Here is a 16,067-nt window from a genome sequence, read left to right as displayed (position 1 = left end):
TTTTGTGGGATCAGTTCCAGTTATTGCTGCCTGATGATGCTTGCAAGGTGCTTGCAGCAGTGCGACCGACCACTTGCCCTCTCGATCCCTGTCCCTCCTGGCTTATAAAAGCAAGCCGAGGGGGTCTGACTGGGTGGGCCCAGGGGGTGATAAATGCTTCCCTCCAGGAAGGGGTGGTCCCTGCTGTCCTTAAGGAAGAAGCCCACCCTGGACCCGATGGTATTAGGCAACTACCGCCCAGTTGCTAACACTCCTTTTTTAGGGAAGGTACTTGAGAGGGTTGTGGCGGAGCAACTGCAGGCACTCTTGGAGGATACTGATTATCTAGATCCATTCCAGTCTGGGTTCCGATCTGGTTACGGGACTGAATCAGCCTTGGTCACCCTGATGGATGACCTTTATCGAGAGAGGGACAGGGGGAATGCAACCCTGTTAATCCTGCTCGATCTCTCGGCGGCTTTTGATACCATTGACCATGGTATCCTCCTGGATCGACTCCGTGGGATGGGCATCGGAGGCACTGTTTTACAGTGGTTCCGGTCCTACCTACAGGGTCGTTTTCAGAGAGTAGCATTGGGTGATCAGTCCTCGGCCTCCTGGCAATTGAGCTATTGAGTGCCGCAGGGCACCATCTTGTCCCCAATGTTATTTAACATCTATATGAAGCCGTTGGGAGCGGTCATTAGGGGATTTGGAGCTAAATGCCATCAATACGCTGATGACACGCAGCTCTATCTCCCTGCGACAACTGAACCAGGTGAGGCTGTGCAAGTCCTGGACCAGTGCCTAGACTCAGTAATGGGCTGGATGAGGGCCAATAAACTGAGACTAAATCCTGGCAAGACAGAAGCCCTGTGGGTGAGTGGTTCCCGAGTCCGGGAGGCAGCCTCATTGCCTGTTCTGGATGGGGTTGCTCTGCCTCTGAAAGAACAGGTTCGTAGTTTGGGGGTACTCTTAGACCCGTTTCTGTCGTTGGAGGCTCAAGTAGCCGCCACGGCTCGGAGTGCCTTTTACCATCTTCGGTTGGTTCGCCAACTACGGCCTCTCCTGGACAGGGATAGCTTGACCACAGTGGTACAGGCATTGGTAACCTCAAGATTGGATTACTGCAATGCACTCTATGTGGGGCTGCCCTTGAAGCTGCTCCGGAAGCTGGAGCTAGTGCAGAATGCTGCAGCTCGGCTGTTGTCGGGAGCTGCCCCTTTCCAGCATGGAACTCCTCTGCTGAGGGAACTGCACTGGCTGCCTATTCGCTACCGGGCCAGGTTTAAGGTTCTTGTACTTGTGTACAAAGCCCTAAACAACTTGGGACCAGGATACCTGAGAGAGCGCCTTCTCCCTTACCAACCTGCCCGGTCACTGAGGTCATCCGAGGGCCTGCTCCTGGTGGTTCCACCTAGATCCATCCTCCGATTGGAATCCACCAGGGGAAGAGCCTTCAGCGTGGTGGCGCCCCTCCTGTGGAATTCCCTGCCTCTGGAGGTCAGGCAGGCTCCAACCTTGTACTCCTTTCGGCGCCTCCTGAAAACATCTTTATTCCAAGAAGCCTTTCTTTAACATGCAGCCTTGGATTTCTGTGTTGTTGTTTTTTGGTTCTTTTTAAATTTTGTTTTAACTGTTTTATTCTGTTTTTATTTTCATTTTACCTTGTACACCGCTCCGAAATTTTTTCAATGAGGAGCGGTATATAAATATTCTAAATAAATAAAATAAATAAATAAAAGGACAGGGCTCCTGTATCTTTAACAGTTGTATTGAAAAGGGAATTTCAGCAGGGGTCATTTGCATGCCCACAGCACCTGGTGAAATTCCCTCTTCATCACAACAGTTAAAGCTGCAGGTGCCCTGCCCTCTTTTAAATCTGGCCACAGTATAGCTCCTGCAGCTTTAACTGTTGTGAAGAGGGGATTTCACTAGGTGCTGCATGCATAACAATGACACCTGCTGAAATTCCCTTTTCTATGCAACTGTTAAAGACACAGGAGCCCTGTCCTCCTTTACATATGTTCACCCTAATTTTAGCAATAGGGTAAAAGCACTGTTTGGTATTTCTCACTTAAAATAACAGGCTTGAGTCCGACCAGGGGTGATAAGCAGTATTGTGGGAGGGTGCTCTGTCCTAATTCAAAGTTATTTCATATCCTACATACATAGGCTGACTTTAGACGTGCCAAACCCACTTACAGCAGTGACACAGACAAGTGTGGCTTAATCCAAAGATTTCCTCCAAACTTACACTATTTTTACACCTAATCCCAAACAGGAAATTACTGGATAACTATTGCCTAGTTCTGACTGAGGGGGCAACCTATGGGTCAGCCAGGTGAGCTGTGCCTCCCCTTGCAGCTGAAGTGGTACAGTCCAGATGAAGTCTTCCTACCTCTGTAGCAAGTAGGCCTATGAAGCAGCATGAAGGCTTGGATGTAGATGCACACATAGGAGTGCAACCTTTTTCTCTTTTCTTTTTTAAACTGGTCCCTGATTGTGGCACTTTTAACAGCAGCACTCCTGACATGTGCAGATGACAATTCCTGTCTTCATGCCATGGAAAGCAGCACTAGCTGATTTCTTTAGATCAAGCTGCTTTGAAGAGCACAGGAGTAAACTAGGCCTTCTAATCAGCAGGTAATATTTACTATTGGGTTAACTATAGTTTCAGTTTGAATAAAGGTATAGTAGCTAACAGTGCGATTCTATGCATGCTTAGTCTGAAGCAAGTGTCAGCGAGTTCATTGGGGCTTACTCCCAGGTCAATGTGCAGCCTAAGAGAGTGAGAGTTGGAAAGAGCCAAATGTAATATTACTTCAGCCACAAACTTGCAAAGTGGCTTTAGCAAAGCTCCAGCCCCTAATCAGGTATGTGGAGAGAATCATTCTAGCACCATGGGTTCTCAACAAGGGGGGAATTCCCCCCCCGGGGGGGACTTTTAGGGTTCCAGGGGGGAATTGGGACCCCTATTCAACAAAGTACGATGTCATGCAGATTATGTCTTCCTACACGTTATTAAAAATGTCCAAGAAAAGTGTCATGTTGTCTGCAAACGCCAGGCCTTTGCTCTCTTTTCCCTCCCTCCCTCGCAATCCAAGAAGTTTCAAGCTTCCCATTTAAAGGGGCAACGCAACGCAATGCTTTGCATGGCCCCTTTAAATGGGACTAATATAGAAAAAAATAAAAGATTTTCAATATTATATGCATATTATTTGGAATGCACCTTTTGAGTTAGACTATCTTGGGAAGGGAGGAATTATATTCTGAACAATGGTGAAAGGGGGGAATGGAGCAAACACGGTTGAGAACCACAAAATTACTGAAGTGAGACACTTTGAACACTCCGAGGATTTGCTGTATGTGAAGATGCAAAGGAGGTGAGAGAAGTATTTGAGAAAAGATGGGTGCTTGTTCCTTGGGAAGGAGCAGCCAATCTCCTGTGCAGTTCCCACGGCAGCTCCCAAGAGCTGCCTGAACTAACAAGGTACCAGCATAATAATAATAATAATAATAATAATAATAATAATAATTTATTTATTACCCGCCTCTCCCTTTGCATCGAGGCGGGGAACAACATTAATACAGGCATCAACACATCTTTAAAAAATCTTGATTTTACATTGATTATTATTATTATTATTATATTTATTTGTATCCCGCCTTTTGCCCAATGCTGGGCCACAAGGCAGCCTTATAAAGTTTAAAACATACATTGGGAGGGGAACATAAACGTTTAAAATACACAACAAAATTATAAGACATTAACATAGATGGAGGGCCAGATTATTCTCCAAAGGCCTGTTGGAACAAACAAGTTTTAGCCTGCTTCCAAAAGCCCATCAAGGAGAGAGCCAGCCTAGCTTCCCCAGGAAGAGAGTTCCAGAGCACCGGAGCAGCCACCGAGAAGGCCCTCTCCCATGTTCCCACCAAGCGTGCCTGTGAAGATGGTGGGACTGGAAGAAGGGCTTCTCCAGAAGATCACAAAGCCCGGGCAGGCTCATAAGGGAGAATACGGTCTTTCAAATTGATCTGGGTAGGCCTGCCGGAAAAGGCTAGTCTTCAAAGCTGCGTTAAAATCACAGAGAGAGTTAATATTATGAATCTCCTGCGGCAGGCCGTTCCATAATCCAGGGGCGACAGAAGAAAAGGTCCTCTGGGAAACTGATGTCAGCCTAGTCTTGGCTGACTGAAGTAAGTTCTCCCCAGAGGACCTGAGTGTGCGGGGCGGATATGGAGCATTCTGTCTGCAGGTACTTTGAGTCAGGTGAAGGTCCCTTAGCATATAAGCACAAGTGAAAATTTGTTTTTGTTTTAAATCATGGAAACATCCCCCCCCTTATAATACCTTTTCTGTACCTGTTACACATTAAGATCCTATCTCTGGCTGGATCTACACCAAGCAGGATGTGACACTTTGAAAACGGTTTGAAAACTGAATATGCAGTATGTCCAGATGTCACTACTGCTATAAACCATTTTAAAGCAGTAGTGTAGATCCTGCCCGTCTCACTAATTTTCTCTTACATCCCTGTTCACACAACTCATGCACAACACCCTCTCATAGAATCATAGAATAGCAGAGTTGGAAGGGGCCTACAAGGCCATCGAGTCCAACCCCCTGCTCCAAGCAGGAATCCACCCCAAAGCATCCCTGACAGATGGTTGTCCAGCTGCCTCTTGAAAGCCTCAAGTGTGGGAGAGCCCACAACCTCCCTAGGTCACTGGTTCCATTGTCGTACTGTTCTAACAGTCAGGAAGTTTTTCCTGATGTCCAGCTGGAATCTGGCTTCCTTTAACTTGAGCCCATTATTCCGTGTCCTTCACTCTGGGAGGATCAAGAAGAGATCCTGGCTCTCCTCTGTGTGACAACCTTTTAAGTATTTGAAGAGTGCTCTCATGTCTCCCCTCAATCTTCTCTTCTCCAGGCTAAACATGCCCAGTTCTTTCCACCTCTCTTCATAGGGCTTTGTTTCCAGACCCCTGATCATCCTGGTTGCCCTCCTCTGAACACGCTCCAGCTTGTCTGCGTCCTTCTTGAATTGTGGAGCCCAGAACCGTCCGTGCCTTATTCACGTACCATTCACACATCCAGCACCGTCTGTCTCTAGGCCAGCTTTTCCAAACCCAATGCCCTCCAGATGTTTTGGGAGTTCAGTTCCCGTCAACCCTAGCCAATAGTCAGAAATGCTGGGAGTGGTAGTCCAAAACATCTGGCGGGCAGCAAGTTGGGAAAGGCTGTTCTAGCTAGGCCTTCTCATTTTAAACATTGAGCATTAAGGATGTTCATAATCATTCCACCAAAAAAGCTACAGACTTCAGAAGTGATCTTCCTTACTGCTTTAGGGCCTTCATTCCTGTAAATGTAAACATTCACTTCAGTAAATGTAAACATTCCTTAGCTGAATCAATGTCCATGAGGTTCATTGCAAGACGCTGTGGCTGCATGCCATGTGCCTGGGAGTAAGGCCCACTGAACTCAATCTGCTTTCTTCTGAGTAGATATGTATAGAATTGTGCTGCAAAGCCAAGATTTTTATAGCTAGAGAAGCTTCAAAGCCAAGATTTTTATAGGTAGAGAAACTTCAAAGATTGCAGTCTATGTTTACCTCAGGTATGTGCCTGTGTGAGTATGTGGAGGGAAGTTAGCAAGTTTCTCTAGATTGGTGAGAAAATGGGAAATTATAATGTCTTTTTCTTTGCACATCTAAAGATTCATGCTTTCCTTTTATTCACTCTGGAATGAACATTAGAGACAGAGGCGTCTGTGCCTCATCACAGGCCCAACGATATCACTGGGTACACAGAGTGCTCTGGAGACTTCAGCAAGGCCTAAGTCATCCTTCCCCAAACTGGTATTTTCCAGATGTGTTGGATTACAATTCCCATCAAGCTGAGCCAGCATAGCCCTTGCGTAAGGCTAGTCTGAATCTGTGTTGGACCCATGTTGGAGTCTGCAATTCTGGATGATCATTTGTTCTTAAAGCTCCATCACCCTGAGGGTTAACACACTCCCTACCTCTCTTCTCCACCTGTGTTTTCCTTCCTCAGAGCTTCATCCCACATACCTGTTTCCCTCAAATTATCCCCTACAGCACTAAGCTGTCGGTGTTGTTGTTGCTAAATCACACCCTGGGCGGCAGTGCTCCTAAGATCCTTTGCAAAGGGTTTAAGGGGGGAAATGTAAAAAAAATCATTAAAAAATCAACGGATGACCCAATCCGATTCAAATTTGGTATGCTTAAAGCTCTCCTTAATATCTATTACTGTGCCAATTTTGAAGTCTTTATCTTTAATTCATATCAAATCCTGCCCCTACGCCCCAGTGGCCGCTCAGAAAACACACTCGGAAACTAATAGCAAAATAGGGCGGGTCTTTTCCCTTTATAGCACAATTAAAGCAGGATGCATGGGAGTACTTCACAGTCAACGCAGATTATAAACTGGAAAACTTCAGAGCACTTCACAATAAAAGCAGATTATAAGCTGGAAAACTCCAGAGTCCTTTGTGCGCAATTCGCAGGGATTGCACAGTATAACGCTGGTGTGAGAAAGCTCTCAGTTCCTTCCTCTTTTCAAAAGAGGAAGTGCCCAATGAGCACGAGGCCCATTGAGTCCGCTGTTCCAATGGCGCTGCTTCTCCTTCACACAGCAGGAGAGAGCAGCAGTTCTGTGTTTATTTATTATTTATTTATTTTATTTATTTATTTATTTTATGACATTTATATACAGCCCCACAGCCGAAGCTCTCTGGGCGGTTTACAACAATTAAAAATAGTAAACATTAAAAGTATACAAAAATTTAAAAAACATAAAAACAGTATAAAAACAACATGTTTAAAAATACATCGGACTTAATGAGGGTTTTTTTGTCACGCAAGGAAAGCCAGGAGGGGCGGAAGGCGTGCGGGAGGCAGGCGACGTCATGTGAGGGACCTGAGCAAACTCCGTGAGTGCCCAGTAACGAGCGTGCAATAAAACACTCATGGGATGGAGCTTTTAGAGAGTAACGTTGGGCCAGCTCCTCCTCCCAAAGGGGAATAAGGACATAGGAGCTAATGCCCTCAGCAAACACAGTGGCACGGCCAGGAGTTTAGCACTTAATGCGATGGAAGTAATTTGCCCAGGCTAATTAAAAAGCTGTGGTGTTCAGTGTTGACATTGACATTGTGGTATTTGCTCTCCTGCACGCGTGAGGTAGAATCGAGAAAGGCACTCTCTCCCGTCTTATTATTTACAGTAGGCTGCACATGCAGGATCTTAAAATCCCAAATGCCCTCTGCTTATTAGAGCTAATCCTTGTTGTGCCAAAGGTTTCTGAAAAGAGAGAAAACTCACATATTCCTGCATCGCCGTCTTAAATATATTTTTGTTGCAAGGCCTTTCCAGACCTGGTTGTGCTTTTGGCTTCTACAGATAAACTTTCCCTACTCCCTCCCCTTTTAGTAGCCCCAACCTCGTCCTTCATTTTGACCTGTACAGTTTAAGTTTGCATATCTCTCTGGACAATACTATTGGCCAAATGAAAGACAAGTTAACATGCCAAATAGCACAGGTCCTCATTGCTTTCCATCCCACCTAATCTAGTTCCCATAGAATGGCCTTCAAGGAATGCTAACTGGTTTTTCTTCAGTTTAAGCTGTGTTGCACTTAAGCATACTGTGCTGGGAGAAGGTTTCATCCTCAGCTTCAGAGCTTCTTCGCTCCTTCTCATGCCTTTCCTATTTCACAAATTCTCCATTTGGAAAGTAGGGAAGGCAACATCTCTTTGGCTCACAGGAGGGTTCTATGGAGTGATGTCAGGGTCATGTCTATGTTCACCTGAAATTTGAGTTCTCAAAATTGTGAGCGTTCACTTCGAGATTTTAATCCAAATAATGGCCAAAGATCATTTGAAAGTGTGGAGCCCATTGCCCATACGTGTACGTTTCTGGGGAATTGGATGTGCAAGCAGGTTCTGCGTGTGCAGTTCCCCAACCCAATCCATCATCTAAGGCTGTGCATATTTAGCCCTGTCAAATCAGCTTGTGCCCTCCAAAACTGTGCAGATTAAAATAGGGGAAGTGGTGGCACCAACACAATTCTGACTCAAAACATGGCACAAGTAAGAAATGGGAACTAATGGTTTATGCAAGTATAGTTCCAGAAACATTGATGTAAGCCATACACTACATTGCAAGTCAAATGCATATAATAAACAAATATGCCCTGTGTTATATTTATACCATTTAGAGGGTGTTACGTTTGTTTTATAGATGAAGAATACAGCAATAAGTGACTAGACCAAGATCAGTCAGGAAATCCATGGCATAAAATCCTTCAGCAGAAAGGACAGCTAAGGGCACAATTCTGTGCATGTTCAGTTCTGTCTAAACATGAATAGGAATGCACCCTAAGTCATAAGAGTGCCTCTGACCATATGCAGAGTGCTTTCCCCTCACCACTAAGGAACCGCAGCCTAGCCTCCCCACCGCACTCACTAGAATTAAGAAGCAGGGCTTATGAAGTGGTGGCATATTTCACAGGATCTTGCTCTGTAGGAATTATTGACCACGTCTTCATTGTCTAAGAATCACAACCAGAGAACACATTCATCCTGCCCCCCCCCACTTGTTATATGCAAACTCTCTTTGCTTGATCTTCCTCCTTCCCCATCCTTAATAATTCTCTGGAGTCTCTTTTGAGTACCAGAGCTTAGTTTGGGCATATAGAAAGGAAATTCCCTCTGAGTATGTGCAGAATGCACTCTTCCTAATGTTCTGATATTTACCTTTAGGGGTAAGTTCTTGTCTTTATTTCCCTCCCCACTTCACATTTTCATTTCAGCTCCAGTGACTCTGGAGAAGCAGGGAATGCTGGACAATAGTAGAAGTATCCAATTAGTATGCAGCATGAAGGGTTTTAAGAGGAAAAAAATTGGACGGACCGTTCAAAACGGATACAATTGGCCACCCATCACAAGGATATACTGCTTTCTGGGGAGGTTGGGAGTTACCTTACCTGATGCTTTGAATATTGCTTCTTCCTCCAGTTGCTCCACCTGAGAGTCTGCGAGTGGCTGCAATCAGTGATAGGTCAATTGACCTGGAATGGGATGGGCCAATGGCCGTGACCGAATATGTGATTTCCTACCAGCCAGCAGTGCCTGGGGGGCTGCAACTCCAGCAGCGGGTGCCTGGGGACTGGAGCAGTGTCATTATCAAGGAACTGGAGCCAGGCCTGACATACAACATCAGCATCTATGCTGTTATCAGTGATGTGCTCAGTGCTCCGGTTGGAGTCAAGGTGACCACCGGTAAGTATTGCATGATTATTTGGCACCCAGATGTACTATTTCAAGTTTCACAGTTGAGAAAGAGTTGGGCAGTTGGGCAAGTGGGGGAAATATCAAGTAGGGGGTGAGGTTCAAAGGGCAGAGTTAAAATGCAAAATAAGGCAGTGTGTTTGGAGGACATTTGTTGGAGATACAAGAACATAAGAAGTGCCCTGCTGGATCAGACTGAGGGTCCGTCTAGCCCAGCACTCTGTTCACAACAGTGGCCAACCAGCCATCGGCCAGGGACCAACAAAGCAGGACGTAGTGCAACAGCACCCTCCCACCCATGTTCCCCAGCAACTGGTGCACACAGACTTACTGCCTCAGATACTGGAGGTAGCACACAGCCATCAGGGCTAGTAGCCATTGATAACCTTGTCCTCCAGGAATTTGAGCCATCCAAATTGGTGGCCATCACTACATCTTGTGGTAGTGAATTTCATAGCTGTGAGCTGTGTGAAGAAGTACGTCCTTTTATCTGTCCTGAATCGCCCACCAATCAGCTTCATGGGATGACCCCAGGTTTTTATATCTCATAAAAACCAGAGCTAGATGTCCTCCTGAGGAATAATCAGATTTGGTCTGAAAGAAGTGGTGGTGGGGCTGAGGAGGAGTTGCCTAAGTATTGCCCCCATCTTCCCCTGCATGGATGAAAGTGTTCTTCTGATTTATTTAGAAGAGTGGAGCTCAGCAATCCACAGGACATTCTAGGCAGTTCAGCTTCAAAGGCAGGTAACAGGCTTTAGTAGTTCGGGGCCAGTTGTCAGCAGATTATAACTAAAGCAAATTTCGATGGTCCTGCTTAGAACAAATATCTAGGAACTAAAAGAATTACAGTCAATCAGCAAAATTCCTCATTGGGGATTGGGGTGTGAAGATGTTGCACATTTCTAGATTACAGCTTTAGACACTTACTTTCCTCATTATAGTTGACATGTTCCCCAGTATTTGTTCTTCCCACCCCTTTGTGGAGACCGCTGAGTGTAGAGGTAGAGTATGTGTGCGGTGGGCTTAATTCCATGAAATCCCTCAAGCACACCATCATAGAATAGCAGAGTTGGAAGGGGCCTACAAGGCCATCGAGTCCAACCCCTTGCTCAATGCAGGAATCCACCCTAAAGCATCCCTGACAGATAGTTGTCCAGCTGCCTCTTGAAGGCCTCTAGTGTGGGAGAGCCCACAACCTCCCTAGGTAACTGATTCCATTGTCATACTGCTCTAACAGTCAGGAAGTTTTCACTGAGCCCTCTCATCATTCTGGGGAAATTGATTGCATGTATGTACCCGGGCTTCATGACATCTCCCCACAAACAATCCTCATATAGCATATGCATCCTCACTAACCAATCCTGCTAGAATTTGGGGACAGCATAAATCTAGGACATTCAAGTTGCTCCAGTCTAATGTTTGCTGGAGAGATTTTGCCGTGCTCCCATGCAAAATCCCATTAACAACACAGAGCCTAACTAAACATTACTCATGAATACATGTCAAGAACTCCGACTGCTTTGGTTACAGAAAAAGCCCGTTTCCACGTGGGCAGGGCGAGATGTGGAGCAGAGAAGGGGCAGGGATGCTTAATCCTTCCCCTGCCCTCCGCTTTTCCGCTGTTTCCTCCCACGCACCCACCCACCCCCAGCTGCTTTTCTTGCAGAATTCCAGATGCAGATAAGGGCTCTGTCACACCTTTTTTTCCCCCCTCTGGTTTGGCTCCGAGTTTTTTACCTCCGTTTCATAAGCGCTGCATGGGCTCCCTCATACTAGATCTACACCAAGCAGGATACAACCCTTTAAAAATGGTTTGAAAACAGTATATGTAATGTGTCCTGGGCCTGAACAGTTGTCAAAACCATTATGAACCGTTATAAGCAGTAGTGTAGATCCTGCCACAGTCCCTTTCACGTGGCTTTTTGCTTGGTTGCTCTTCCAGTCCACCCCATCCCTTCTCCTTCCTCCTCCAGTTCATTGGTTGTGGTACTCTGATGGGCATGGGCTCTTTCCCCGCCCCCTCGCTCTGTCTGTGTTATCCAGCAAATACTTTTAAGGTTTCATCTGGGCTCTGTTTCTGCAGGCAACGGTGGGGAGGGGGTTGGAGCACTAAAAAGTCCATTCAACCCACTAACAAGTCCCTACAACGACCGACCGTGCTGGAGGAGGAGAACCGCCCCGCCCTCCCCTTTCGTCATCAAGACTCCATTAGCACACACCCCCAACAAAGAAAAAAACGAGAGGGGGAAATAATCCAGACTTTCCCCGCATCAAAATAAAACACAACAAGAGGGAGAGGGGCGAGATGAGTGCAAGACAGGGATGGCGTCATGTGAGTACTGGGCTGCAAATCCACATACCAGGAATGGCGAGTGTGCAATAAATCGCTGATGTGATGGAGCTCTTACCCTCACAAACAGGCATCTGGAATCCCATGTGTGGGAGCAGCTGGAAGAGGAGAAATTGCAGCAGACAAGCTCAGCCTTTCTCCCTGCTGCCACTGATTCTCCGGCCTTAGCTAGACCTAAGGTGTATTCCGGGATTGTCCCGGGGTCATCCCTGTTCATGTAAATGACACACAGGATATCCCGGGAGCAGGCAGGGACGATCCCGGGATAAACCTTAGGTCTAGCTAAGGCCTCCATTTCAAATGTCTTCGTCCTCAAAGCAGGTTTTCTACCGCAAAACCGGATAGTGCCGTTTTGTTAACCTGTTTCAAATAGCAGCATAGCTGGCTGATGGATGCTGGAAGTTGTAGTCAAACACACCTGGGGGGGGTATTAGGTTGGAGAAGGCTGGCAAATAACATTCATTTAGGCTGTCACCTTAGGGATGCCAGGTCCCAATCTGGAGAAAGTGGAAATTCCCTCATGAAGTAAACAAGAAATGAAGTAGCAGCTATTTCCTTTCCCAGTTTTATTGCTCACCTGCCACTTTCTTGCCTGCAGGAAGAAGCATGATTCTAGTGCTGCCCCACAGCAGGCATTCAGGGCAAGCAAAAAAACCCAAAAAAACTGGTGGGTGAAGCCACAGTCATTTCATTGTCAGCTGCATTGGAGAATGTAAAGAGAAGCACACCGTTTCCAGGGTTTCATCACTCAGGAGACCCAACACCTCTGCCCAGTTAGGGTCTTTCCTCTCCTCCACCCTGCTGGAAATCTATGGGTGGATGTGTAGAGGTTCTCGACAAGGGGGAAATTCCCCCCTGGGGGGGAGAATTTTAGGGTTCCAGGGGGGGAATTGGGACCACTATTCAGCAAAGTATGGTGTGCTGTAGATTATGTCTTCCTACACGTTATTAAAAACGTCCCAGAAAAGTGTCATGTCGTCTGCAAATGCCAGGCCTTTGCTCTCTTTTCCCTCCCTCCCTCGCAATCCTAGAAGTTTCAAGCTTCCCATTTAAGGGGGCAACACAAAGCATGGGGGCTGAGAATGTAAAAGGGGCCATGCCTTGCGTTGCCCCTTTAAATGGGACTAATATAGAAAAAAAGAAAAGATTTTCAATATTATATGCATATTATTTGGAATGCACCTTTTGAGTTAGACTATCTTGGGAGGTGGGAATTATATTCTGAACAATGGTGAAAGGGGGGAATGGAGCAAAAAAGGTTGAGAACCGCTGGTGTAGAGGCTTGGACTTTCTTTAGATGCTCCCAACCAAGCCTCACCGGGTTTGAGCTTCATGGAAACAGACAGGCAGAGATTTCAGGCAGGCAGCGAGTGGCGTTGTTCAGAAGAACAAGAGTTTGTTGGCAGAGACTTGACATCCTTGAAAAGAGGGATGGAGAAATGCAAATCATAGTTTCAAGCTGATCCATATTTATATCTTGGCAAAGAGCCATTGCTGTATACAGCAGCATAAAGCAAAGCACATGTCCCTTTCAAATGCCCATGTGTTCGTTGTGAAGCAGCATTAACTGAAAGTTTCATCTCTGCTTTCAGCATCTGCTTTCACACTCTTTTGGGGAAATGGTTTCATTCCTGGTCCAACTTCATTTTGTTTACACTGTCAGGTGTGCTGACTGAGATAACAATTTAAAAAGTCAGTCATAGGTTGGAAACAAGCTGGAAGGAGCATGAGGGTCCCTGGATAGTTGGGGGCTCTTGATACCCTTCTGATTTACTTCAGGTCAAGTGTGCTCATGAACTTAGTTGTACAGAGGTGAGTGTAAATCAGGATCCACTGCAAGGACACTGAGTGAGTGGCCTCAGATAGTGGGCATCATAGAATCATAGAATCGCAGAGTTGGAAGGGGCCTACAAGGCCATCGAGTCCAAACCCCCTGCTCAATGCAGGAATCCACCCCAAAGCATCCCTGACAGATGGTTGTCCAGCTGCCTCTTGAAGGCCTCTAGTGTGGGAGAGCCCACAACCTCCCTAGGTAGCTGATTCCACTGTCGCACTGCTCTAACAGTCAGGAAGTTTTTCCTGATGTCCAGCTGGAATCTGACTTCCTTTAACTTGAGCCCGTTATTCCGTGTCCCGCACTCTGGGAGGATCGAGAAGAGATCCTGGCCCTCCTCTGTGTGACAACCTTTTAAGTATTTGAAGAGTGCTATCAGGTCTCCCCTCAATCTTCTCTTCTCTAGGCTAAACATGCCCAGTTCTTTCAGTCTCTCTTCACAGGGCTTTGTTTCCAGACCCCGATCATCCTGGTTGCCCTCCTCTGAACACGCTCCAGCTTGTCTGCGTCCTTCTTGAATTGTGGAGCCCAGAACTGGACGCAATACTCTAGATGAGGCCTAACCAGTGCCGAATAGAGAGTAACCAGTACCTCACGTGATTTGGAAGCTGTACTTCTATTAATGCAGCCCAAAATAGCATTGGCCTTTCTTGCAGCCATATTGCACTGTTGGCTCATATTCAGCTTGCGATCTACAATTCCAAGATCCTTCTCGCTTGTAGTATTGCTGAGCCAAGTATCCCCCATTTTGTAACTGTGCAACTTGGCATTTATCCCTATTACATTTCATTCTGTTGTTTTCAGCCCAGCACTCCAGCCTATCAAGATCACTTGGAAGTTTGTTTCTGTCTTCCAGGGTATTAGCTATCCCACCCAATTTTGTGTCATCTGCAAATTTGATCAGCGTTCCCTGCACCTCCTCATCCAAATCATTACTAAAAATGCTGAAGAGCACTGGGCCCAGGACTGAGCCCTGCGGTACCCCACTCGTTGCCTCTCCCCAGTTTGAGAAGGTTCCATTGATAAGTACCCTTTGAGTCCGATTCTGTAGCCAGCTGTGGATCCACCTAATAGTTGCTCCATCTAGCCCACTTTTAGCTAGTTTGTTAATCAGAATATCATGGGGCACTTTGTCGAAAGCTTTGCTGAAGTCAAGATATATGACGTCCGCAGCATTCCCACAGTCCACAAGAGAGGTTACCCGATAAAAAAATGAGATCAAATTAGCCTGACAGGACTTGTTCCTGACAAATCCATGTTGGCTTCTAGTAATCACTGCATTGCCCATCCGCCTGAAAAATCCTGACTTGGTCTGGTCTTGTGGTGTTAAAAGCAATTTAGAACATAGGAATCAAAGCTTTTCACAGCATGGAGATAAAGATTGTCAGCAATGCAGTCCACACATGTCAGGCTGCTGTTCAAGGAACAGCTAGCTGAAAAGTTGGCAACCCTAAGCTACCATCCTTTGGAACAACTTGCCTATGCAAAGAAACTGGTGATTTGGGCTAACAACCGTGAAACAACAGGCCTTGAACCATCTCAGTAACTGAAACAAGGAACTGGGTTATAATCCCAAAGGAGGTAGCAAGAAAAGAGGGGTTCCTGGTGCAGACTTGCAGCGTTCCACAATGCTTTTGTTGTACTTTGGGATTTCCGGTATGTTTTTGACCCCAAGTTTCTTCCGTAGGAACAACTACTGGTGATGCAGGAGAAAAGGCTCTCAGCTGACATCTGTTCAGTTAGTTAATTAAGTCAAGACAAAAGCTAGGAGTGGTTTCAATTCTCAGAGCAGATTCATGCATTACCCTTGAAATGGTTTAAGAATATGCTTGAAAATGTAAAGTATGAACAACAGGCAGTGCAGCCTTGAGCTTACAATTATGTGTATGTTTAGTAGGGAACCAGGATGTATAGACAGTGGCAAACCCAGGTTTGCTATGGCATTGGTGTAACCTAGTCTGCAGCTGCAGAAGCAGGACACCAACAACCCAGTTCCAGTACTTTGCACAGCCTATTTATTCTGAGCCAGTATGTTTACAGTGTCTCCCCATGCAAAAGAAGCTTCCGCCCTTATTTAAGGCAACATGCCCGCACAGAGGTCTTATGGAGGGATTCCTCTAGATTAGCCAATATTGGATCTCTGCAGTTCCCCTGACAGAATTGATCTTCATGATGATGGTCCCCCCACCCCCGTGACTAAACTTCACCATTTGGCTCTCGCAGCTGGTTCTGCCTTCTACACCCTGCTGGAAATAGGAGGCCTTTTCTCTACCTCTCTGCTAACTTACTCCAGCCCCAAGCCTAGCCTTTGTATACCCACCAGGGAACCACCTACTGTAGAGAGTAGAGTTCCCAACGCATGTAGTGCATAGGCATGCGCAAGGGGTGTGCTGGGTGTGCCCAGGCACACCCTAATGTCTCAAGCAATAAGTGCTGAATTGAGGGGGCCATTGGGGGGGATCCAGACTCAGCAGAAAAGGTCCTCCAGCTGCTCCATCATAATGCTGAAGAACTGCTGCCTCTGGGAGAACACCTTTGCTCCTGGCAGCAGAAGCAAAAAGGAATCGCTCTGCTGGGAGCCTCTTCGCCAGGAG

General features: G+C 46.3%; 1 protein-coding gene across 1 annotated transcript in view; it reads left to right on the top strand.

Annotated features, from left to right (window-relative positions):
• The window catches only part of TNR (tenascin R), a 115,001-nt gene that overhangs the window by 16,639 nt on the left and 82,295 nt on the right, over positions 1-16,067 (top strand). The window contains exon 3 of the mRNA XM_063117062.1: positions 9,017-9,280. Coding sequence (XP_062973132.1) covers positions 9,017-9,280 — 264 coding nt within the window. The remainder of the gene's footprint in view (positions 1-9,016; positions 9,281-16,067) is intronic.

Source organism: Elgaria multicarinata, chromosome 1 (genome assembly GCF_023053635.1).
Source record: "Elgaria multicarinata webbii isolate HBS135686 ecotype San Diego chromosome 1, rElgMul1.1.pri, whole genome shotgun sequence".
Classification (NCBI taxonomy): domain Eukaryota; kingdom Metazoa; phylum Chordata; class Lepidosauria; order Squamata; family Anguidae; genus Elgaria; species Elgaria multicarinata.
The sequence above is the reverse complement of the archived record's forward strand: the minus strand, read 5'-3'. Positions and strand labels throughout refer to the sequence as shown.